Source organism: Mustela nigripes, chromosome 2 (assembly GCF_022355385.1).
Source record: "Mustela nigripes isolate SB6536 chromosome 2, MUSNIG.SB6536, whole genome shotgun sequence".
NCBI lineage: Eukaryota > Metazoa > Chordata > Mammalia > Carnivora > Mustelidae > Mustela > Mustela nigripes.
Genome location: NC_081558.1, coordinates 10,846,594 through 10,872,746, shown reverse-complemented (window position 1 = coordinate 10,872,746; position 26,153 = coordinate 10,846,594). Strand labels below are relative to the sequence as shown.

The window sequence follows — 26,153 nt, the reverse complement described above, 5'->3', positions numbered from 1 at the left end:
GAGGTGGGTAAGCAGGCTCCCCATTGAGCAGAGAGCCCGATGTGGGACTCAATTCCAGGACCCTAGGATCACGACCTGAGCTGAAGGCAGAGGCATTAATCCACTGAGCCACCCAGGCTCCACAGCCTGGTGGTGATTTTTAAAACAATAATTGAACAAACAAAAAACAGAAAGGTAAAGGGGAGTGGGAGATACAGGCTTCTAGTTAAGGAGCAAATAAGTCACGGGAATAAAAGGCACAGCCTAGGTAATATAGTCACTGATATTGTCACAGTGTTGTGTGGTGACAAATGGCAACTACACATGTGGTGAGCATGGCATTATGTTTAAACTGTTGAGTCACTGTGTTGTACATCCAAAACTAATTTAATAATGTGTGTCAATCACACAGGATCTAAAAATTAACTTAAAAAAAAAAAAACCTCAAGTGTTTTCTCAGTCTTTGCAATGGTTGTTCTTTCTCATAGCCACATATTTTCCTAAATAACACTATGTCTCCTGCTGACTCCTCCTTGAGGTCTCTGTGTAAATGTGTGTTGGCCTATCCAAGCAGCAGCTAAAAATTAACACCATCCACTCTTTCTTTTTATCCCACTTTGTTTCTCTTCATAGCACCTGTCGCTTTCTGACATTCTATCTGATCTTTTATTTGCATGTCTTCTCCATCACTGAAACATGCAGACACTTGTTTCTTGACACCTATATTCTTTGCCTGGAGGCTAGACATTACCCAAGTTTACCTCAAATGTGTGACAGAATTTCTCATTGAAAGTATATAATACATGAATATTTGTGGAAAATGTCAAGTGTGGGATGCACACTCATATTCAGAGCCAGAATTCTCTTGAGAGGGGACATGTTCTATATAAAACTTATAGATATTGACTTTGTAAATGTAAAAAAAAGATTGTAGAATTTCAATGATATTTGTAATGTTCATTTTAGAGAAAATTAGCCATGTTATTTTTTTTATTTCCTAGTATCCACCTCCACTACATGGAACCAGGTAATGATACACAAATGTCAGAATTTCTTCTTCTTGGATTATCAGAGGAACCAGAATTACAGCTCCTCATATTTAGCCTTTTCCTGTCCATGTACCTGGTCACTGTGTTTGGAAACCTTATCATCATCCTGGCTGTCAGCTCAGACTCCCACCTCCACACCCCCATGTACTTCTTCCTTGCCAACCTGTCCTTTGTAGACATCTGTTTCACCTCCACCACCATCCCCAAGATGCTTCAGAACATCCAGACTCATAGCAAAGTCATAACCTACGAAGGTTGCATCACTCAGATATACTTTTTCCTGTTCTTAGCTGGGTTGGACAATTTTCTCCTGGCTGTGATGGCCTATGACCGTTTTGTGGCCATCTGTCACCCCCTGCACTACATGGTCATCATGAAACCCACCTACTGTGTACTTCTGGTTCTGATGTCCTGGATGATGAGTGCCCTGAATTCCTTATTACAAAGTTTAATGGTGTTGTGGCTGTCCTTCTGTAGATTGGTGGAAATCTCCCACTTTTTCTGTGAAATCAATCAAGTGGTCCAACTTGCTTGTTCTGACAAGTTTCTTAATAACATGGTGATGCATTTTGCAGCTGGCTTGTTAGGTGGTGCTTCCCTAGCTGGGATCCTTTACTCTTACTCCAAGATAGTATCTTCAATACATGGAATCTCATCAGTTCAGGGCAAGTACAAAGCTTTTTCGACCTGTGCATCTCACCTCTCAGTTGTCTGCTTATTTTATTGTACAATCCTAGGAGTGTACCTTAGCTCTGTTTCTCTCCAAAGCTCCCACTCAAGTACAGTAGCCTCAGTGATGTACACTGTGGTCACACCTATGCTAAACCCCTTCATCTACAGCCTGAGGAACAAAGACATAAAGATGGCTCTTAAAAGAATCATTGGGGTTCCAGTGATGTAAAAAGTGTATATGATTGCAGGGCTCACAGCCTTGGAAGCAGGAACTGCTATTCCACTTGACTATGGAAGTAGAATCTGTTCCTTCTATTTACTTTCGAGAATTTTCATTTGTTTGAATTTAATTCATTTTTTCCACATACTTAAGTAACTCACTTTATTAAACTTCTGCTTTGTCTGTTTCACAATTTTCCCTTTGTCCATTTTCTGCTCTTCCCAATATTTTCCCCCTCTTTGGGCCACAAATGACTGAAAATTTCTTTATTTTATATGGGATGTGTTGGATTTCTTAAAGTAATTTCACTTCAAATGACATATATCATGCCAAGTAAATTTTCCATAGATTTCCCCAAAGAATCATCATGAGTTGCATTCTTCATATGAAAGAATCTACAGTTGGCCACCAAGCCCTTTACAGAACTTCATTGTAGAGAATAATAATAATAATAATAATAATAATAATAAATTTCCGTTCTCACCTAGGGTTTGTCAAACTTTTTATATCACTACTGTAACTCCTTTTCGTTATAACATGTACTCTAATACTGTTCCCTTTAATTCTTAGGCTACTGACAGGGATGCTCAGGCAGGAAAGCCTGGGAACTTGCCTGAACCTATGTGCTTGTGGAATTCCCATAGACTCATCCCTGACCAGAGCCTCTGCTGTGGCAGCCCCAGCCCTTGGGTTCTTACTGTGATTGTAAGACATGCCTCAACAACACCCATCAGAGAATTCTAACAAAACACGGTTTATTACTCACAGATACTGGAGAATAGAGGCAGAAAAACCTGGAAGGTGGAGAAGGAGTGCAGTTTCAGAGAAAAAGGCCACAACTGGGCCCCAACATTCGGGGTCCCTGAGAGGGTGGGTGGTAGTTTGTAGGTTCACTATTTATGATTTTATTTTTATTAGTTATTTCTTATCTAAAAATTTCTTTCTTTTCTAAAAAAAATATTCTTTTCTAAAAAGTTTCTTTTTTTTTAATTTATTTATTTTCAGCATAACAGTATCATTATTTTTTCACCACATCCACTGCTCCATGCAATCCGTTCCCTCTATAAAACCCACCACCTGTTACTCTGACCTCCCACCACCCTGCCACATTAAACCCCTCAGATTGTTTTTCAGAGTCCATAGTCTCTCATGACTCACCTCCCTTTCCAATCTACCCCAACCCCCTTCTCTCTAACTCCCCATGTCCTCCATGCTTTTTGTTATGCTCCACAAATAAGTGAAACCATATGATAATTGACTCTCTCTGCTTGACTTATTTCACTCAGCATAATCTCTTCCAGTCCTGTCCATGTTGCTACAAAAGGTGGGTATTAGTCCTTTCTGATGGAGGCATAATACTCCATAGTGTATATGGACCACATCTTCCTTATCCATTCATCCATTGAAGGGCATCTTGGTTCCTTCCACAGTTTGGCGACTGTGGCCATTGCTGCTATAAACATTGGGGAACAAATGGTCCTTCTTTTCATGACATCTGCATCTTTGGAGTAAACCAAGGAGTGCAATGGCAGGGTCATAGGGAAGCTCTATTTTTAATTTCTTGAGAAATCTCCACACTGTTCTCCAAAGAGGCTGCACCAACTTGCATTCCCATCAACAGTGGAGGGTTCCCTTTACTCCACATCCCCTCCAACACATGTTGTTTCCTGTCTTGCTAATTTTGGCCATTCTAACTGGTATACGGTGATATCTCAAAGTAGTTTTAATTTGAGTCTCCCTGAAGGATACTGATGATGAGCAATTTTCATGTGTCTGACAGGCATTTGTATGTCTTCATTGGAGAAGTGTCTGTTCATATCTTCTGCCCATTTTTTGATATGATTGTCTGTTTTGTGTGTGCTGAGTTTGAGGAGTTCATTATAGATCCTGGATATCAACCTTTTGTCTGTATAGTCATTTGCAAATATCTTCTCTCATTCTGTGGGTTGCCTCTTTGTTTTCTTGACTGTTTCCTTTGCTGTGCAGAAGCTTTGATTTTGATGAAGTCCCAAAACTTTATTTTTGCTTTTGTTTCCTTTGCCTTTGGAGACATATCTTGAAAGAAGTTGCTGTGGCTGATATCAAAGGGACTACTGCCTATGTTCTCCTCTAGGATTCTGATGGATTCCTGTCTCCCACTTAGGTCGTTTATCCATTTTTAGTTTATCTTTGTGTAAGGTATAAGAGAATGGTCGAGTTTCATTCTTCTACATGTAGCTGCCCAGTTTTCCAGGAACCATTTATTGAAGAGACTGTCTTTTTTCCACTGTATATTTTTTCCTGCTTTGTCGAAGATTATTTGCACATAGAGTTCAGTGTCCATATCTGGGCTCTCTCCTCTGTTGCACTCGTCTATGTCTCTGTTTTTATGCCAGTACTATGCTGTCTTGGTGATCACAGCTTTGTAATAAAGTTTGAAATCAGGTAACGTGATGCCCCCAGTTTTATTTTTGTTTTTCAACATTTCCTTAGCGATTCAGGGTCTCTTCTGATTCTGATTCCATACAAATTTTTAGATTATTTGCTCCAGCTCTTTGAAGAATGCCGGAGGAATTCTGATCAGAATGGCATTCAAAGTATAGATTGCCCTAGGCAATATAGACATTTTAACAATGTTTATTCTTCCGATCCAAGAGCATGGAATGGTCTTCCATCTTTTTGTGTCTTCTTCAATTTCTTTCATCAGTGTTCTGTAGTTCCCTGAGTACAGATCCTTTACCTTTTTGGTTAGGTTTATTCCCAGGTATCTTATGGTTCTTGGTGCTATGGAAAATGGAATCAATTCTCTAATTTCCCTTTCTGTATTTTCATTGATAGTGTATAAGAAAGCCTCCGATTTCTGTACATTGACTTTGTATATCCACGTTGCTGAATTGCTGTATGAGTTCTCGTAGTTTGGGGGTGGAGTCTTTTGGGTTTTCCCTATAAAGAATCATGTCATCTGTGAAGAGAGAGAGTTTGACTTTTTCATTGCCAATTTGGATACCTTTTATTTCTCTTTGTTGTCTGATTGCTGTTGCTACGACTTCTAATACTATGTTGAACAAGAGTGGTGAGGTTGGACATCCTTGTGTGCCTGATCTCAACAGGAAGGCTGCACGCTTTTTCCCATTGAGAATGATATTTGCTGTGGGTCTTCCATAGATAGATTTGATGAAGTTCAGGAATGTTCCCTCTATCCCTATAATTTGAAGTGTTTTAATCAGGAACAGATGCTAGATTTTGTCAAATGCTTTTTTCTGCATTCATTGAGAGGACCATGTGGTTCTTCTCTCTTCTCATATTAATTTGTTCTATCACATTGATTGATTTGCAAATGTTGAACCATTCTTGTAGCCCAGGGATGAATCCCACCTGGTAATGATGGATAATCTTTTAATTGTGCAGTTGGATCCTGTTTGCTAGGCTCCTGTTGAGAATCTTAGCATCCATATTCATCAGTGATATTGGTTTGAAATTCTCCTTTTTGGTAGGGTATTTGCCTGTTTTGGGGGTAACGGTAATGCTGGCTTGATAGAATAAGTCTGGAAGTTTTCCTTCTGCTTCAATTTTTTGAAACAGCTTTGGAGAATAGATGTTATCTCTTCTTTGAAAGTTTGGTAGAATTTTCCAGGAAATCCGTCAGGTCTTGGGCTCTTGTTGTTTGCAAGTTGCTTTTTTTTTTTTTTTTTTTTTCAGCATAACAGTATCATTATTTTTTCACCACATCCACTGCTCCATGCAATCCGTGCATCTCCCTGATGGCTAGTGATGATGAACATTTTTTCATGTGTCTGATAGCCATTTGTATGTCCATACCCACCACCTGGTACCCCGACCTCCCACCCCCCCAACCACTTCAAACCCCTCAGATTGTTTTTCAGAGTTCATAGTGTCTCATGATTCACCTTCCATCCAATTTACCCCAACACCCTTCTCTCTAACTCCCCATGTCCTCCATGCTTTTTGTTATACTCCACAAATAAGTGAAACTATATGATAATTGACTCTCTCATTATATGATAATTCACTCAGCATAATCTCTTCCAGTCCCGTTTATGTTGCTACAAAAGTTGGGTATTTGTCCTTTCTAATGGAGGCATAATACTCCATAGTGTATATAGACCACATCTTCCTTATCCATTCAGCCGTTGAAAGGCATCTTGGTTCTTTCCACAGTTTCGCGACCATGGCCATTGCTGCTATAAACAATGGGGTACAGGTGGCCCTTATTTTCACTATATCTGTATCTTTGGGGAAAATACCCAGGAGTGCAATGGCAGGGTCATAGGGAAGTTCTATTTTTAATTTCTTGAGGAATCTCCACACTGTTCTCCAAAGGGGCTGCACCAACTTGCATTCCCACCAACCGTGTAAGAGAGCTCCCCTTTCTCCACATCCTCTCCAGCACATATTGTTTACTGTCTTGCTAATTACGCCATTCTAACTGGTGTAAGGTGATATCTCAATGTAGTTTTAATTTGAATATCCCTGATGGCTAGTGATATGAACATTTTTTCATGTGTCTGACAGCCATTTGTATGTCTTCTTTGGAGAAGTGTCTTTCCATATCTTCTGCCCATTTTTTGATATGATTATCTGTTTTTTGAGTGTTGAGTTTGAGGAGTTCTTGATAGATCCTGGATATCAACCTTTTGTCTGTACTGTCATTTGCAAATATCTTCTGCCATTCCATGGGTTGCCTCTTTGTTTTCTTGACTGTTTCCTTGGTTGTGCAGAAACTTTTTATTTTGATGAAGTCTCAAAAGTTCATCTTCACTTTTGTTTCCTTTGCCTTTAAAGACATATCTTGAAAGAAGTTGCTGTGGCTGATATCGAAGAGATTACTGCCTATGTTCTCCTCTAGGATTCCGATGGATTCCTGTCTCACATTGAGGTCTTTTATCCATTTTGAGTTTATCTTTGTGTATGGTGTAAGAGAATGGTCAAGTTTCATTCTTCTGCATATAGCTTCCCCGTTTTCCCAGCACCATTTATTGAAGAGACTCTCTTTTTTCTACTGTATATTTTTTCCTGTTTTGTCGAGGATTAATTGACCTTAGAGTTGAGGGTCCATATCTGGGCTCTCTCCTCTGTTCTACTGGTCTATGTGTCTGCTTTTATGCCAGTACCATGCTGTCTTGGTGATCACAGCTTTGTAGTAAAGCTTGAAATCAGATAACGTGATGCCCCCAGTTTTATTTTTGTTTTTCAACATTTGCTTAGCGATTCGGGGTCTCTTCTGATTCCATACAAATTTTTAGATTATTTGCTCCAGCTCTTTGAAGAATACCGGTGGAATTTTGATCGGAATAGAATTAAAAGTATAGATTGCTCTAGGCAGTTTAGATATTTTACCAATGTTTTTTCTTCTGATCCAAGAGCATGGAATGGTCTTCCATCTATTTGTGTCTTCTTCAATTCCTTTCATGAGTGTTCTGTAGTTCCTTGAGTACAGATCCTTTACCTCTTTGGTTAGGTTTATTCCCAGGTATCTTATGGTTCTTGGTGCTCTAGTAAATGGAATCGATTCTCTAATTTCCCTTTCTGTATTTTCATTGTTAGTGTATAAGAAAGCCACTGATTTCTTCACATTGACTTTGTATCCTGCCATGTTGCTGAATTGCTGTATGAGTTCTAGTAGTTTGAGGGTGGAGTCTTCCATATTAAGAATCATGTTATCTGCAAAGAGAGAGAATTTGACTTCCTCATTGCCAATTTGGATACCTTTTATTTCTCTTTGTTGTCTGATTGCTGTTGCTAGGACTTCTAATACTATGTTGAGCAAGAGTGGTGAGAGTGGGAACCCTGTTGTGTGCCTGATCTCAATGGGAAGGACGCAAGCTTTTTCCCATTGAGGATGATATTTGTTGTAGGTCTTTCATAGAGAGATTTGATGAAGTTCAGAAATGTTCCCTCTATCCCTATACTTTGAAGCATTTTAATTAGGAACGGATGCTGGATTTTGTCAAATGCTTTTTCTGCATCAATTGAGAGGACCATGTGGTTCTTCTCTCTTCTCTTATTAATTTGTTCTATCACATTGATTGATTTGCAATTGTTGAACCATCCTTGTAGCCCTGTGATGAATCCTACCTGGTCATGGTGGATAATCTTTTTAATGTGCTGTTGGATCCTATTTGCTAGGATCTTGTTCAGAATATTAGCATCCATATTCATCAGTGATATTGGTCTGAAATTCTCCAGAATAGACCACATTCTGGGTCACAAATCAGGACTCAACTGATACCAAAAGACTGAGATTATTCCCTGCATATTCTCAGAACACAATGGTTTGAAACTGGAGCTCAATCACCAGGAAAAGTCCCAAAGGAAATCAAACACCTGGAAGCTAAAGACCACTTTGCTTAAGAATGCTTGGATTAACCAGGAGGTCAAGGAAGAAGTGAAACAATTCATGGAAACCAATGATAATGAACACACTTCGATCCAAATCCTATGGAATACAGCAGAGGCAGTCCTAAGTCAGAAATACATAGCCATCCAAGCCTCCCTCAAAAAAATTGAAAAATCCATAACACAGCAGCTCTCTCTATACCTTAAAGAACTGGAGAATCAACAACAAATCAAACCAACTCCACACATAAGAAGGGAAATCATCAAGATTAAAGCTGAGATGGATGAGGTAGAAACCAGAGATACAGTAGAATGTATCAATGAAACTAAAAGCTGTTTTTTTGAAAGAATCAATAAGATCGATAAACCATTGGCAACACTAATCCAAAAGAGAGAAAGCCCAAATTCATAAAATTATTAATGAAAAGGGAGAGATCACAACGAACACCAAGGAAGTACAAACAATCATCAGAAGTTATTATCAACAGTTATATGCCAATAAGCTAAGCAACCTAGATGAAATGGATGCATTCCTGGAAAACCATAAACTCACAAAATTGAATCAGGAAGAAATTGACAACCTGAATAAACCAATATCTAGTAACAAGAATGAAGCAGTGATCAAAAACCTCCCAAAATACAAGAGCCCAGGATCTGATGGATTCCCTGGAGAATTCTACCAAACTTTCAAAGAAGAAATTACACCTATTCTCCTGAAGCTGTTTCAAAAAAATGTAAGCAGAAGGAAAACTTCCTGACTCTTTCTATGAAGCCAGCATTACCCTGATCCCCAAACCAGGCAAAGACCCTACCATAAAGGAGACTTTTGCGAGTTTTTTGATCACTGCTTCAATCTCGTTACTAGATATCGGTCTATTCAAGTTGTCAATCTCTTCCTGGTTCAATTTTGGGAGTTTATAGTTTTCCAGGAATGCACCCATTTCATCTAGGTTGCTTAGCTTATTGGCATATAACTGTTGATAATAACTTCTGAAGATTATTTGGACTTCTTTGATGTTAGTTGTGATCTCTCCCTTTTCATTCATAATTTTATGAATTTGGGCTTTCTTTCTTTTGGATTAGTGTGGCCAATTGTTTATCGATCTTATTGATTCTTTCAAAAAATCAGCTTCTAGTTTCATTGATACGTTCTACTGTATCTCTGGTTTCTACCTCATCCATCTCAGTTCTAATCTTGATGATTTCCCTTCTTATGTGTGGAGTTGGTTTGATTTGTTGTTGATTCTCCAGTTCTTTAAGGTGTAGAGACAGCTGCTGTGTTATGGATTTTTCAATTTTTTTGAGAGAAGCTTGGATGGCTATGTATTTCCCCCTTATGACAGTCTTTGCTGTATCCCATAGGTTTTGGACCAAAGTGTGTTCATTCTCATTGGTTTCCATGAATTGTTTCAGTTCTTCTTTGGTCTCCTGGTTGATACAAGCATTCTTATGCAAGGTGGACTTTAGCTGCCAGGTGTTTGATTTCCTTTGGAACTATTCCTTGTGATTGAGCTCCAGTTTCAAACCACTGTGATCTGAAAATGTGCAGGGAATAATCTCAGTCTTTTGGTATCAGTTGGGTCCTGATTTGTGACCCAGTATGTGGTCTATTCTGGAGAAGGTTTACTTGCACTTGAAAAGAATGAGTATTCTGTTGTTTTAGGGTGGAATTTTCTGTATATATCTATTAGGCCCATCAGTTCCAATGCATCATTCAATGCTCTTGTTTCTTTATTGAGTTTCTGCTTTGATGATCATTCTATTTCTGAGAGAGGAATGTTAAGATCTCCTACTATTAATGTATTTATATCAATATGTTTCTTTATCTTTTTTTTAAAGATTTTATTTATTTGACAGAGAGAGATCACAAGTAGGCAGAGAGGCAGGCAGAGATAGAGGAGGAAGCAGGCTCCCCGCTGAGCACAGAGCCCAATGCGGGACTCGATCCCAGGACCCTGAGATCATGACCTGAGCTGAAGGCAGCGACTTAACCCACTGAGCCACCCAGGCGCCCAATATGATTCTTTAACTTGATTAACAGTTTTCTTATGTAATTTGCTGCTCCCATATTGGGGGCATAGATATTTACAATTGTTTCATCATCTTGGTGGATATTTCCTTTAAGAATGATGTATTGTCCTTCTGTTTCTCTAACTACAGCTTTTAGTTTAAAATCTAATTTATCTGATATGACAATCACCACCACAGCCTTCTTTTGAAGCCAATTTGCATGAAAGTATTTATCCATCCCTTCATATTCAGTCTGGGTGTATCTTTAGGTTCAAAATGGATCTCTTGTAGACAACATATGGATGGGTCCTGTCGTTTTATCCCATCTACAACCCTGTGCCATTTTATGGGTGCATTTAGTCCATTCACATTGAGAGTGATTATTGATAGATATGTTTTTATTGACATCGTGATATCTTTGAAGTCTTTCTTTCTGTAGATTGTCTCTATATTTCTGTTCAATTCCATTCTTAGGATTTTTTCTCTTTTATAGAACCCCCCTTAATATTTCCTGCAGTGTAGGCTTGGTGGTTGCATAGTCTTTGAAGCCTTGTTAGTCTTGGAAACTCTTTATCTTCCATCTATTTTGAACGTCACTTGCTGGATAAAGTATTCTTGCTGCATGTTCTTCTCACTCAGTTCCCTGAATATATCTTGCCAGCCCTTTCTGGCTTGCCAGGTCTCTGTGGACAGGTCTGACGTTATTCTGATGGACTTTCCTCTCTAAGTAAGGAGCCTCTTTGTCCTAGCAGCTTTCAAGAGATTATACTTACAATTATAATTTCTCAATTTGACTATCAGATTTTGTGATTTTTTGTGGAATGTATAATCTTGGGTGGAGATCGTTCAGCCTCTAGTACATGAACGCTGGTTCCATTCACGAGATTGGGAAAATTTTCATGAAGGACTTGTTCCACTCTATCTCCTAGACTTCTTTCTTTCTCCTCCCCTTCAGGGATTCCAGTAATTCTGATGTTGAAACGTTTCATGGCATCATTTATTTCCCTGATTCTGTTCTCATGGTTTCTAAGCTGTTTGTTCCAGGCTTCCTCTTGATCCTTTCTCTCTATGTTTGTCCTCCAGATCATTAATTCTATCTTCTGTCTCAGTTACCCTAGCTTTGAGAGAATTTAGATTAGATTGGAACTTATTGAGAGAATTGTGAAGCTCATCCTTGGTAGCTTTCAGCTCAGCCCTAATATTGTGAACATCCTGTCTGGTCACTTTCAGTTCAGCCCTAATCTATTCGTTTGGTCATCCATGGCTTTCTTCAACCTAGCTCTTCCCTGGATAATTGTTAGCCTGAATTCTCTTTCCTACATATTGTCTATGTTGATAGCCGTTAGCTCTGTTGCAGAAGGTCCATCCTCTGTATTTTTTTTCTGTTGGGCATTCCTCCTCCTAGTCATTTTGGTGGGAGATGACTGAACAGATGTAGCTGGATGTATCAACCATGGTGCAGTCAAAGTGCACCCTGGAACACTTCTGAGCAATCAGGATTCCCCACCCGAACGAGAGACAATAGGAAAAAAAAAAAAAAGAAAAAGAAAAAAAAAAAGAAAAGAAAAAAATAGAGAGAGACAGGAAAGAAAGGAAAGATGAAAAAGAAGGTTCAGCCCAAATGGGCCACAAGGTAATATTTATGAAGCAGTCAAACAAAAACAGACAAACAAAAAGACTGATACAAGTATATGACAAGAGAAATATATATACATATATATATATATATATATATATATATATATGCAAATAAAGGAAGAACCTCGTCAAAAAGAACCCCAAGTGTAAGATTATATGCTATCAGGACAAACACAAAAACACAGAAACACTGGTGGAAGAAAAAGATGGGAGAGTGGTTATAAATTCTCAGTGTGGGTGAGGAAGGTTGTTTTGATTCTTCCTGGATGTATCTTGATATCTTTGTTAAAGGACTCAACTTTCCTAAGATAAAGGGGGATTAAAAATTGGTTTACCTATAGGGATAGTATTGATTGGGGAAAGGGGATTACTTTGAAGTTTAACTCTATATGAGTATTAGAAAATAAAATAAAAAGGAATAAACTAGACTAAACTAAACTAAAATTTAAAAGAAGAAATTCTAAAACTAGAAATGCAGAAGAAAAACATAGGTGTATGTATCATAAAGTTCAGGTTAGAAGATTTTTATGGAATTTGATGTACTGTACAGCTCGCTGTGATGGTAAATAGGTTAAAAAATTACCTATGTATTAAAAAAAAGAACCAGAATAGTGGGAACGAGTGAAAAATAAAAGTTTTTCTATGAAGTAATGTTTGTTCTCTTGTAGTCCTTTTTTTTTTTTTTAATTTTTCCTCTTTTTTTTTTTTTCTTTCTTGGTTAGTTTTCTGGGGGAGGGGCCTGCCACGTGGGTTTTCAGTCAATGATGTTCCCTGACTTAAGTCCTCCCGCCCCCCCTCAAGGGGGTGGGCTCTGAGGATACTGGTTTTTTTCAGGCTTTTGTTCTCTGGCGGTTTTATGTTTGTTCACTTTTTTTATTTTCTCTCACTTTGACCATTTTTTATGGTTTTTGTAGTTTTAGAGGAAAACAAGCCGCACCCTCATCTTTTCAGAGAGAAGCCTCAGTCTGGGTGCAGAGCCTAAATAAGTTCCCCCTTGGCCGCTGGCAGAGCAGGTTCAAGTCATGGTCCCTGGGGATGCAGGATCTTTTGCTTGTACCCAAAGCCAAGGCAGTGGAGGCTGTCTGGGCAGCTCCAGACTGCCAGAGAGGTTCCAAGCAATAATCGAACACATTTTTTTCTTCTGGCCCAGGCTGGGCGTCCCTGGTCTTTCTGGGTCTAAGAGCACCTGGCTTCCATGCACCAATTTCAGGGGAGGCTGTGGGTCACGCGTGGGTCTCAGGCTCTGAGAACGGGGTGCAGGTCCGAAAGCACCAGTCTGGGCCTTCTGCACATGTCTCTGGGGGGAGAGTTTAGTGCAGGTGTCTTAGGCTCTGAAAAATAGCACATATCAAAGGGCGCTGGCTGGACCTTTGTACCTCTCTCAGGGGAGTATCTCAGGCTCTATAGCAGGGCTCCCACGTTCTGGTCTGGAGTGACTCCCATCCCCTCACAGGATATGGACCCCAAGCATTGGCGCTGGCGGCTTAGGGACCAAGAGCTGTTTCTCCACCGCACTCTCTCTACCTCAGTGCCAGGGGAGGCTGTCCTGGGACGGGGGACTTAAGCCCCTGTCCCTAGCCGCCCTGATTCCCACAACCCCCCCCCCCCCCGCAATCCTTTGCTCTTTTGGAGTGCTTTCAACCAGTCTCCAAGTTAATGCTGGTCCCCAGATGCAGGACACTCTCACTCCTATTGAGGTATTACTTTCCAATAGGTTGCCTCTGGTGGCTCCCTCCCCCTTTTGTTTATCTTCCGATATCAGTCTGCCATTCCCACTCCACTTTACCTGCCCACTGGCATCTTCTGCCCCTGTAGAGATCCAGACGTGTAAAATTCTAATCTCAGGCTGATTTCATGGGTGATCGGAGTTCTTTGGTAGGTAATCAGCTCACTTGGGGGTACAGGTTGAAAAGGCGCTTCCTCCTACTTCCCCGCCATATTGTCCCCTCTGCCTCACATCTTCTTTGTTCATTTATCTTTTGATGGACACATGTGATCTTTCCATAGATTTGCTATTGTGGATAATGTTGGTGCTAACACTGGATTGCTGGTATCCTTTCAGATCATATTTGTATCATTTGGGTAAACACCTAGTAGTGCATTGGGTCATAGGGTAGCTCTATATTTAACTTCTTTTTTTTTTAAGATTTTATATTTATTTGGCAGAGATCACAAGTAGGCAGAAAGGCAGGCAGAGAGAGAAGTGAAAGCAGGCTCCCTGCTGAGCAGAGTGCCTGATGCAGGACTCGATCCCAGGACCCTGAGATCATGACCTGAGCTGAAGGCAGCAGCTTAACCCACTGAGCCACCCAGGAGCCCTATATTTAACTTCTTGAGAAACCTCCAAACTGTCTCCAGAGTGGCTGTACCAAATTACATTCCCACCAACAGCGTAAGAGGATTCTCCTGTCATCATGCACTGAAATAAAGTTCTCAGACACCAATCTCAGTGGCTGTGCAGGGCCGCCTCTGGAAGGGAGAACACCAGCAGCTGAATCCTGCACAGAGCATTTATTTATTTATTTATTTATTTATTTATTTAATCCGAAAAGCAAGGACATATACCTCTAAGAATGGGAAAGAAATACAAATGGATAGTAAATATCTTGAACCCGTAAAGTAGGCCAGAACTCTCTCCTATGTGTAGGCACTTAGGGAGTCCATCATGGGATAAAGGAGGAGCAGGATGTTTGGGATAGCAATCGCCAAATGCAGGAAGGGAGTACTGAGGATTATATTCCTTCACAGCTCTTAATCTATGCCCTGGCTCTGGGGATTGTGGGATCCTGATCCTGCCAGGCCATTGAGTTCAATAGCCCAATAACAGGAACACCGCTGACATTGCAGCTGCCTCCACAATCATCCCTTAGGGCTTATAATATATTTTTTAAGAATAATTCCACATTCCCCTTTCTCCTCATCCTCCCTGACATTCATTGTTTCCTGACTTGTTAATTTTAGCCATTCTGACTGGTGTGAGGTAGTATCTCATTGTGGTTTTGATTTGTATTTCCCCAATTCCAAGTGATGTTGAACACTTTTTTTCACGTGTCTGTTGGCCCTTTGTATGCATTCGTGATTTACGATTTACTTGTTTGGGTTCTTTTTTTTTTTTTTTTTTTTTTCCATTTTGATCATTCTGTCTAGGGTTTTATTGATCTTATTAGTTCTTTCAAAGAAACAATTCCTAGTTTCACCAATCTGTTCTAATATTTCTTTGATTTATATACCATTGATTTCAGCTCTAATCCTTCATGTTTTTCTTCTGCTGCTGAATATAGGGTTTATTTGTTGTTGTTGTTGTTGTTGTTGTTGTTTTTCAGACCTCATTCAGGTGTAATGTTAGGTTTTGTATTTCAGACTTTTCTTGTTTCTTGAGAAAAGTCTATATGGCTATACATTTCCCTCTTAGGTCTGCCTTTGCTGAAATCAAGATATTCGAGGGGGAGGCACATGATGTGTGTGTGTGTGTTTATACAAGTTTCTTTCAAATAAACATTGAAACTCATACACACACACACACACACACACACACACAGATTCATTATGAGGGTATCTTTCATATCACAAGCCAACTTGAGAGAAACTAGGATAGGATAAGAATAAAAAGAATGAAAATTTGGATGAATGTGAAAGTAAAACTATGTAAAAATTTGGACACAAAGATTTAACATAGAACAAGCGGCACTAATGAGTCAATTTTTCTACCTTAGTTCCCGTAAGTGAGCATGATTCATGGCATGGAAGATTTATTTTTCTGTACCAGTTATTGGGGTTGAATAACTCCAAAGTGACTTCATATTTCTTCTTCCACTTAAACTGGTATCTCAATACCAAATATCCTTATCCAAGATAATATAAATAAATAAGAGCCAAGGCAGAATTCATTACCCTTAAACAAAATGTTATTGGATAAATATCTGGATTAGATTTTTATTGTGGTTGTAAAAAATTACCATGGTGCTGCCTTAAAAAAAATCAATTTATTTTCTCATAGTTCTGGAAGTCACAAGTCTGAAATAGGTCTCCCTGGGCTAAAATAACTGTTTGCAGAAGAGTGTTCAGTCTGGAGGTTTGGGGGTGAATATGTTTTCTTGTCTATTCCAGCTATAGAGCCACCTGTACTCCCTGGCTCATGTGTCTTCCCTTTATCTTCAAAGCCAGCAACATAGCACCTCAAAATATTTCTCTGAAACCAAGACTTCTGTCTCCCTCTTCCATATTTGTATTACCCTTGTAATCTATTGATTCCACCTGGGTAATCAGAATAACTTTATCTTAGGGTTAGCTGACTATTAATGTTAATACCACTTGCAACATTAATTCTCCCTTGTCATGATACAAGACATATTCACATATTCTGCAGATTAAGATGCGGAAATATTTTGGGGACATTATTCTGCCTACTGAAAGTCTTTTTTAGAGGCATATTTGCTGTCCACTTAGGAACTTTCATTTTGAAGAATCAGACTCCAGGGTGAATATTTAGATTTTCATTCAAAACCACACATGAAAAGAAACATATGGCTTATTTATTAACATCACCCCAAAGCTATAACTGGTAGAGTTAACCCTCAACTAAAACAATTCAATATCACTTTAAGGTTAAAGGGACGTGCAGGGAGTTTAGATCTCCAGAAGGTAGGCAAGTTCGTGAGAATGAGGACTAAAAAACTGGATTCACCTGACTTCTAATCTGGTCTCCTGGGAGCACAGTCTCAGCAGGAAATGTTTTTTTTTTTTTTTTTTTCTGTCCACATTTGTGACCCACTGAGAAAGAAGTGCTCTGTGGTGGGAGTAACAATGGAAACAGTGCCTAATGATCAGACACAGGGAGCTATAAATATCTCCTCTGCTGTAAAACTTAAGCAAGAGAATCCTTGGAATCACCCAGACATTGTTGCTGCTTTTGGGTTCCTAAATCTGGCTGGGGGACCCCTGCTTCACTCTTTCCTGTTACCCTTTCTGGAAACAGAACTTTATTCTCCATAATCAGCCATCCAGGGAGAAATTGGGGTCTTCACATAGAGACCCTCATCTTATAGACACCATCCAGGTTAGTCTGAGAGCTCAGCAGGTATTTCAGGAAAAAGTTGGAAAAGAATCTGATAAGTTTTGCCTGAGGTCACCTAAGACTCATTTATAAGGTAGACTCATTTACAATTATTTATGTAGTGTCTTTAAAAAAGAAGTGTCCATTGGACTCATAAATACAGACATTTTTGACAATATGTGGTTGGAATGGAAGACCAGTTGGAGAAGACAGGGAAAGGGCATGGAGAACCTAAAGTTGTTCCAGTAAAATTAGAATATATCTAAAATAAAGTAAAATTTAAAAAAAAAGAATATATCTAAGGAGTTTTCAGGTAAGGGGAGCAGGAAAGCAGAGTATTAGAATTGGATATGTGAGCTGTGAACTTTATACCATGTGGTGGTTTTGAGTATGTTCTGTATTTATAGAAAGCCCCAGACCCATGAAGACAGCTATTTCTTTGCAACAACAGTTCTATATTTACATCATAAAAATTGTATTTAATATACAAAAAGGGGTATGCTAACTCGCTTCACTTTGCAATACTTCATTATCAAGAGGTTTTTGAAACTATGGTGACATTTGTGAGGTGGAAGAAAAAAGCTCAGCCAAATCTTTTCTGGTGTGATAATCACTCATTTACTTTCAGGAAATAACTATACGGTAAGCTCTTTACATATACTGATTAATGATGTCTGCCAACCTAGGAGTATGGATACTGCTATTCCCACTATTTGAGTAAGGATATTCAATTTGGAATGTATTGGTAGTCTCTCCCAAGTTCAAAGAGCTTATATGTGGTAGCTCTGACATTCAAAACCTGGTTTACTGGTTCCAAAAGATTTGCATTTAAAAACATTTAAAATAGTCTTCTATTATTTCATCTTTAAAAACTCCCTTTACTGCCCTACTTTGTGTATATTCTGTTCTAAATTGTAGGTTTATTCCTTTTGCACATTTTTCTAGAGTAAAATATTTTGACATTATAAAAATACAACTCTTTTCTTGTTTGGATGCATTTTGTTTCCTTCATTGTTAATTATTTTGGGCATCAGGGGATGTGACCCAGGGCTGGCATGTTTCCAGAACCAGGGAAGATTTCTACTCATCACAGTCTCTTAGGGAACTCCCGGAACTTAATAAATTTCTTTTTCCCCTTGTGTCCATTTCTTTACTTTCTGTATTTCTGGAATTGCTTTTTTATGTTCTTTAAGTACAGGACACAGGATAATTGTATTAAAATGGAGCTCATGTTTCCATGTCCTTGGGAGGCTTATTAACTAGAATTTATGTACTATGTACACATTCTTCAGGGTAAAGGTAATCTGATGTTGACAGCTTGCCTTGTACCATTTCTTTCAATATTATTGTGCCTGGGGTGAGAAAAGTTTTATAGTAACAAAGTGTCAAGAGGCTAGAATGCAATTTTTGCATCTATATGTGAGGTGTGTATGTGTGTGTGTGCACGCACATGCACAGGTGTGTATTGGGGGGCTTAAACAGTCATCAGGGCAATGGTACCTGAGTTTGTATACTGCGATATGTGACCCTTATATGCCATAATGTTAACCAACATATGGAAATAAGGAAGGGATCTATCTCCATACTCAGAACTCCTTGAAACACAAGTAATAAAATGCAAAGAACATCATGTGAAGGAAGTATTCTGTCTGGCAGGAAAGCCAACTTCTTCCTCAACATTCTCTGCCACCACCTGTTATCACTCACCCTCTTGCACATTCTCTCACACACTGACCACATTTTGATATTTGCTATGTGAAGTAAGTGCCTTCTGCAGGGTCTTTGCTCTGTTTTCTCTGCTGACACACACTTCTAGATATCCTCCTGCCTCGTGCTTTGTCTTTCTGGAAAACCCTGTTAAAATGCCACCTTCTTTGCAAATCTTCCTGAACTCCTATTAAAACTTAGCATCCTTCCCATCTACTCCTTTTTATACTGATTTTTTCTTCCCTTCATAGCATCACCTGTCACCATCTGACATGGTATATGATTTTGTTTTGTTTTGTTTTTTTTATCTCTATCTTCTTTCTTCATTATTGAGTTCTATAGACCTTTATTTGCTCTCCATGTTTTTATTTAAATTCCAGTTAGGAAGAATATAGTGCAATATTAGTATCAGATGTAGAACTGAGTGATCAGAACTGAGTGATTCAGTACTTCTGTACAACATCTGGGTACTCGTAACCACAAGTGCTCTTCTTCATCACCATCAACTATCTCACCATCCCCCCCACATCTCTCCAACAACCCTCAGTTTGTTCTCTATAGTTAAGGGTCTTCTTCCTGATTTTCCTCTCCATTTTCCCCTCTTTATGTTCATTTACTTTGTTTCTTAAATTCCACACACAAGTGAAATCAAATGGTATTTGTCTTTCACTGACTGAGTTATTTAACTTACCATAATACTCTCTAACTCCATCCAGGTCATTGTAAATGGCAAGATTTCATTCCTCTTGGTGGCTATTATTTCTCTCTCTCTCTTTCTCCCCCCCCCCTCTCTCTATATATATATATGTATGTATACGTATGTATGTGTGTGTGTGTGTGTGTGTGTGTGTGTGTGTATATATATATATATATACACATCCATCCCATCTTCTTTATCCATACACTCGTTGGTGGACAACATTTGTCTCTCCACAGTTTAGTTATTGTTGATAATACTGCTAGAAACACCAGAGTGCATGTACTCCTTTGAATTAGTATTTTTGTATCCTTTGGGTAAATACCTAGTAGTGCAACCTACAGAATAGAAGATATTTGCAAATGATATACCTGATTAATTGTTAATATCCAAAATCTATATAGAAGTTTTGAAACTCAACACCCAAAGCACAAATAACCAGTTAAGAAATGTGCAGAAGAAATGAATAGACAGTTTTCCAAAGAAGACATTCAGATGGACAACAGACTCATGAAAGGATGCTCAAAATATCTCATCATCAGGGAAAAAAAATCAAAATTGCAATGACATATCACCTCATACTTGTCACAATGGCTGAAATTAACAACACAGGAAACAGCAGGTGTTGGAGAGGAAGTGGAGAAGAAGAAACCTCTTGCACTGTTGGTAGAAATGTAAAAGGTTGTTGGAGATCTGGAAAATAGTACAGGGTTTGCTCAGGAAGTTAAAAAGAGAACAACCTTATGATCCAGCAAATGAACTGCTAGGTATTTACCCAAAGAAACAAAAATACTAACTCAAAATGGATTCATCACACCAGTATTTAAAGCAGCATTATCTATAATAGCCAAACGATGGAAGCAACCCAAGTGTCCATGGAGAGAGGAATGTATAAAGAAGTGGTATACAGTATATTAGTCAGCCTAAAAGAGAATGAAATTTTGCCATTTGCAATGACACCAATGGATCTAGAGGGTATTATGCTAAGTGAAATAAATCAGTCAGGGAAAAACAAAGACCACATGATTTCAGTCATACATGGAATTTAAGAAACAAAATAAATAAACAAAGGGGAAAAGAACGACAGAGGAAAACCAAGAAATATATTCCTAATCAAAGATACATACTCTGAGAGACAAGATGGTGGGGAAGTAGGAGGAGGCGCCTTTTCAACCTGTACCCTAAAGTGAGCTGATATCCTACCAAAGAATTCTGATTACCCATGAAAACAGCCTGAGATCAGAATTATACACGTCTGGATCTCTACAGGGGCAGAAGATGCCAGTGGGCAGGTAAAGTGGAGTGGGAACTTCAGACTGATATCAGAAGGTAAACGAAAGGGGGAGGGAGCCACCAGAGGCAAATGATTGAAAAGTAATACACCAATCCAAGAGTGCCTTGTGTCTGGGGAACAGCATTAACTTGGAGACTGGTTGAAAGCACTCCAAAAGGGCAAAGGATTTCCGGGGGAAATTGTGGGAATCAGGGTGGCTAGGGACAGGGGCTTAAGTCCCCGGTCCCAGGACAGCCTCCCCTGGCGGTGAGGCAGAGAGAGTGCAGCGGAGGAACCAGCTCTTGGTCCCTAAGCCGCCAGCACGCCAAGAATGTGTGGGGTCCATTTCCTGTGAGGGGATGGGAGCCACGCTGGGTGGCAGAACGCGCAAGCCCTGCTATAGAGCCTGAGATACTCCCCTGAGACAGGTATAAAGGCTCAGCCAGTGCCCTTTGATACCCGCCATTGTTTCAGAGCCTGCACCAAACTCTCCCCCCAGAGAGGTGCGTGAAGGCCCAGTCTGGTGCTCTCAGACCTTCACCCCGTTCTCAGAGCCTGAGACCCATATGTGAACCTCAGCCTCCCCTGAAATTGGTGCGCACAAGCCAAGCGCTCTTAGACCCAGAAAGACCAGGCACTCCCAGCTCGGGCCAGCGGGAAAATCTCAGTGTGCGATTGCTGCTTGGAACCTCTCTGGTGGTCTGGAGCAGCCCAGACAGCCACCACTGCCTCAGCTTTGGGTACAAGCAAAAGATCCTGCATCCCCAGGGACTGCGAATTGGAACCTGCTCTGCCAGCGGCCAAGGGGAAACTTATTTAGGCTCTGCAGCTTCTCTCTGAGAGGGAGATCAGGGTGCGGTTTGTTTTCCTCTAAACTATAAAATCCATCAAAAGTGGTCAAAGTGAGGGGAAAAAAAGTGAACAAACATAAAAACCGCCAGAGAACAAAGGCCTGGGAAAAAAAAAAAAAAACAAAAACAATTTCCTCAGAGCCCACCCCCTTGAGGGGGGGCGGGAGGACTTAAGTCAGGGAACATCATTGACTGACAACCCACGTGGTAGGCCCCTCCCCCAGAAAACAAACCAAGAAAGAAAAAAGAAAAAGAAGAAGAAAAAAAAAAGACTACAAGAGAACAACCACTACTTCATAGGAAAACTTTTTTTTTTTTCATTCATTCCCACTATTCTGGTTCATTTTTTTATATATATATAGGTGATTTTTTTAACCTAATAACCATCACAGCGAGCTTTCCAGTACATCAAATTCCATAGTAACCTTCTAACCTGAACTTTTTGATACATACACCTATGTTTTTCTTCTGCATTTCTATTTTTCAATTACTTCTTTTTTTTTAAATTTTAGTTTAGTTTAGTCTAGTTTATTCCTTTTTATTTTTATCTTCTAATATTCATATAAGAGTTAAACTTCAAAGTAATCCCCATTTCCCAATCAATACTACCCCTATAGTTAAACTAATTTTTAATCCCCCTTTATCTTAGATAGTTGAGTCCTTTAACAAAGATATCAAGATACATCCAGGAAGAATCAAAACAACCTTCCTTGCACACACTGAGAATTTATAACCACTCTCACATCTTTTTCTTCAACCAGTGTTTCTGTGGTTTTGTGTTTGTCCTGATAGTATATAAATCTTACACTTGGGGTTCTTTTTGACGAGGTTCTTCCTTTATTTGCATATATATATTTTTTTCTCTTGTCATATACTTGTATCAGACTTTTTGTGTGTCTGTTTTTGTTTGTCTACTTCATAAATCTTACCTTGGGGCCCATTTGGGCTGAGCCTCCTCTTTCATCTTCCCTTTCTTTCCTGTCTCTTTCTCTCTATCTCTTTTTCTTTTTCTTTTCTATTATCTCTCATTTGGGTGGGGAATCCTGATTGCTCAGAAGGGTTCCTGGGAGCACATTGACTGCACCATGGTTAATACATCCAGCTACATCTGATCAGTCATCTCCCACCAAAATGACTAGGGGGAGGAATGCCCAACTGAAGAAAAATACAGAAGATGGACCTTCTGCAACAGAGCTAACAGCTATCAACATAGACAATATGTCGGAAAGAGAATTCAAACTAACAATTATCCAGGTAATAGCTAGGTTGGAGAAAGCCATGGATGACCAAACAGAATTGGTTAGGGCTGAGCTGAAATCGACCAGACAGGATGTTCACAATGTTAGGGTGGAGCTTCAAGCTACCAGGAAGGAGGTTTACAATGCTCTCAATGAGTTCCGATCTAATCTAAACTCTCTCAAAGCTAGGGTTACTGAGACAGAAGATAGAATTAGTGATCTGGAGAACAAACAGATAGAGAGAAAGGATCAGGAGGAAGCCTGGAACAAACAGCTTAGAAACCACGAAAACAGAATCAGGAAAATAAATGATGCCATGAAATGTTCCAACGTCATAATTATTGGAATCCCTGAAGGAGAGGAGAAAGAAAGAAGTCTAGAAGATAGAGTGGAACAAGTTCTTCATGAAAATTTTCCAAATCTCATGAATGGAACCAGCGTTCATGTACTAGAGACTGAACGGTCTCCAACCAAGATTATACATTCCAAAAAAAATCTCGACACCTGATAGTCAAATTGAGGAATAATAATTGTAGGTATAATCTCTTGAAAGCCGCTAGGGCAAAGAGGTTCCTTACTTACAGAGGAAAGCCCATCAGAATAACTTCAGACCTGTCCAGAGAGACCTGGAAAGCCAGAAAAGGCTGGCAAGATATATTCAAGGCACTAAATAAGAAGAACATGAAGCCAAGAATACTTTATCCAACAAGACTGACATTAAAAATGGATGGAGAGATAAAGAGTTTCCAAGACCGGTAAGGCTTCAAAGACTATGCAACCACCAAGCTGACACTGCAGGAAATATTAAGGGGGGCTCTATAAAAGAGGAAAAATCCTAAGAATAGCATTAAAAATAATTTAGAGACAATACAGAAAGAAATACATCAAAGGTAACTCGATGTCAATAAAAACGTATCTAGCAATAATCACTCTCGATGTGAATGGTCTAAATGTGCCCAAAAAATTTCACAGGGTTGAAGATTGGTTTAAACTACAGGAACCATCCATATGTTGTCTACAAGAGACCCATTTTGAACTTAAAGATACACTCAGACTGATAGTGAAGCATTTTTCATGCCATGGGACCCAAAAGAAGACTGGGGTAGCGATTCACATATTAGATAATTTAGATTTTAAACTAAACACTGTAGTCAGAGATACAGAAGGACATTACATAATCCTTAAAGGGACTATCCACCAAGATGATCTAACAATTGTAAATATCTATGCCACCAATATGGGAGCAGCCAATTATATAAGAAAACTGTTAATCAAGATAAAGAGTCATATTGATATGAATACACTAATTGTAGGAGATCTTAGCACAGCTCTCTCAGATATAGACAGATTATTGAAGCAGAAATCAATAAAGAAACAAGAGCATTGAATGACACATTGGATCAGATGGACCTCATAGATATATACAGAACATTCCACCCTAAAACAACAGAATACTCATTCTTCTCAAGTACACATGGAACCTTCTCCAGAATAGACCACATACTGGGTCACAAAGCAGGACTCAACCGATACCAAAACACTGAGATTATTCCCTGCACATTCTCAGGTCACAATGCTTTGAAACTGGAACTTAATCACAAGGAAAAGTTCAGAAGGAACTCAAACACCTGGAAGCTAAAGGCCACCATGATTAAGAATGCTTGGATCATGTGTTGGAGCCAATGTGGAGAAAGGGGAACCCTCTTACACTGTTGGTGGGACTGCAAGTTGGTGCATCCTCTTTGGAGAACAGTGTGGAGACTCCTCAAGAAATTAAAAATAGAACTTCCCTATGACCCTGTAATTGAACTCCTAGGTATTTACCCCAAAGATACAAATGTCGTGGAAAGAAGGTCCATCTGTACCCCAATGTTTATAGAAGCAATGGCCACGGTCTCCAAACTGTGGAAAGAACCAAGATGCCCTTCAACGGAAGAATGGATAAGGAAGATGTGGTCCATATACACTATGGAGTATTATGCTGCCATCAGAAAGGACGAATACCCAACTTTTGTAGCAACATGGACAGGAATGGAAGAGATTATGCTGAGTGAAATAAATCAAGCAGAGAGAGTCAATTATCATATGGTATCACTTATTTGTGGAGTATAACAAATGGCATGGAGGACATGGGGAGTTAGAGAGGAGAAGGGAGTTGGGGAGAGTTGGAGGGGGAGCTGAACCATGAGAGACTATGGACTCTGAAAAACAGTCTGAGGGGTTTGAATTGACGGGCAGGTGGGAGGTTGGGGTAGCAGGTGGTGGGTACTATAGACGGCACGGATTGCATGGAGCACTGTGTGTGGTAAAAAAATAGTGAATATGCCAAAATTAAAAAAAAAAAAAAAACAGGAGGCATACTGAAAGGCCAATATTCAAAACAACAGACAAGAAGAAGAGCTGAAAGACGTAGAGGAAAAGCCCTGACAGCACCACCTGAGCCCCTTGCCCAGCCATGCGTGACTCTATCTTTCGGACTTCCTCCTTTCGTGAGCTAATAAATACTCTTCTGTGCATTAAAAAAAAAAAAAGAATGCTTGGAACAACCAGGAGATCAAAGAAGAAGTGAAACAATTCATGGAAACCAATGAGAATGAAGACACTTCGGTCCAAAAGCTATGGGATACAGCAAAGGCGGTCCTAAGGGGGAAATACATAGCCATCCAAGCCTCCCTCAAAAAAAGTGAAAAATCCAGAACACAACAGCTTTCTCTACACCTTAAAGAACTGGAAAGGCAACAACAAATCAAACCAAGTCCACACATAAAAAGGGAAATCATCAAGATTAGAACTGAGATCAATGAGGTAGAAACCAAAGATACAGTACAACATATCAATGAAAATAGAAGGTGGTTTTTTGAAAGAATTAATAATCGATAAGCTACTGGCCACACTAATCAAAAATAAAAGAGAGAAAGCCCAATTTCATAAAATCATGAATGAAAAGGGAGAGATCACAACGAACACCAAGGAAGTAGAAACAATCATCAGAAGTTATTATCAACATTTATATGCCAATAAGCTTAGCAACCTTGATGAAATGGATGCATTCCTGGAAAACTATAAACTCCCAAAATTGAACCAGGAAGAAATCGACAACCTGAATAGACCGATATCTAGGAATGAGATTGAAGCAGTGATCAAAAACCTCCGCAAAAACAAGAGCCCAGGACCTGACAGATTCCCTGGAGAATTCTACCAAATTTTCAAAGAAGAAATAACAACTATTCTCCTGAAGCTGTTTCAAAACTTTGAAGCAGAAGGAAAACTTTCAGACACTTTTTATGAAACCAGCATTACCATGATCCACAAACCAGGCAAAGACCCTACCAAAAAGGAGAATTTTAGACCAATATCACTGATGAATATGGATGCTAAGATTCTCAACAATATCCTAGCAAAAAAGATCCAACAGAAGATTAAAAAGATT

At 39.3% G+C, this 26,153-nt stretch overlaps 1 protein-coding gene across 1 annotated transcript; it reads left to right on the top strand.

The window, feature by feature from the left end:
• The first annotated feature begins 996 nt into the window (after window positions 1–996).
• Window positions 997–1,929, top strand: LOC132009709 (olfactory receptor 7A5-like). Its single transcript, XM_059387739.1, has one exon. The coding sequence runs from the start codon at window positions 997–999 to the stop codon at window positions 1,927–1,929; it is 933 nt and encodes a 310-aa protein (XP_059243722.1).
• Window positions 1,930–26,153: the final 24,224 nt, after the last annotated feature.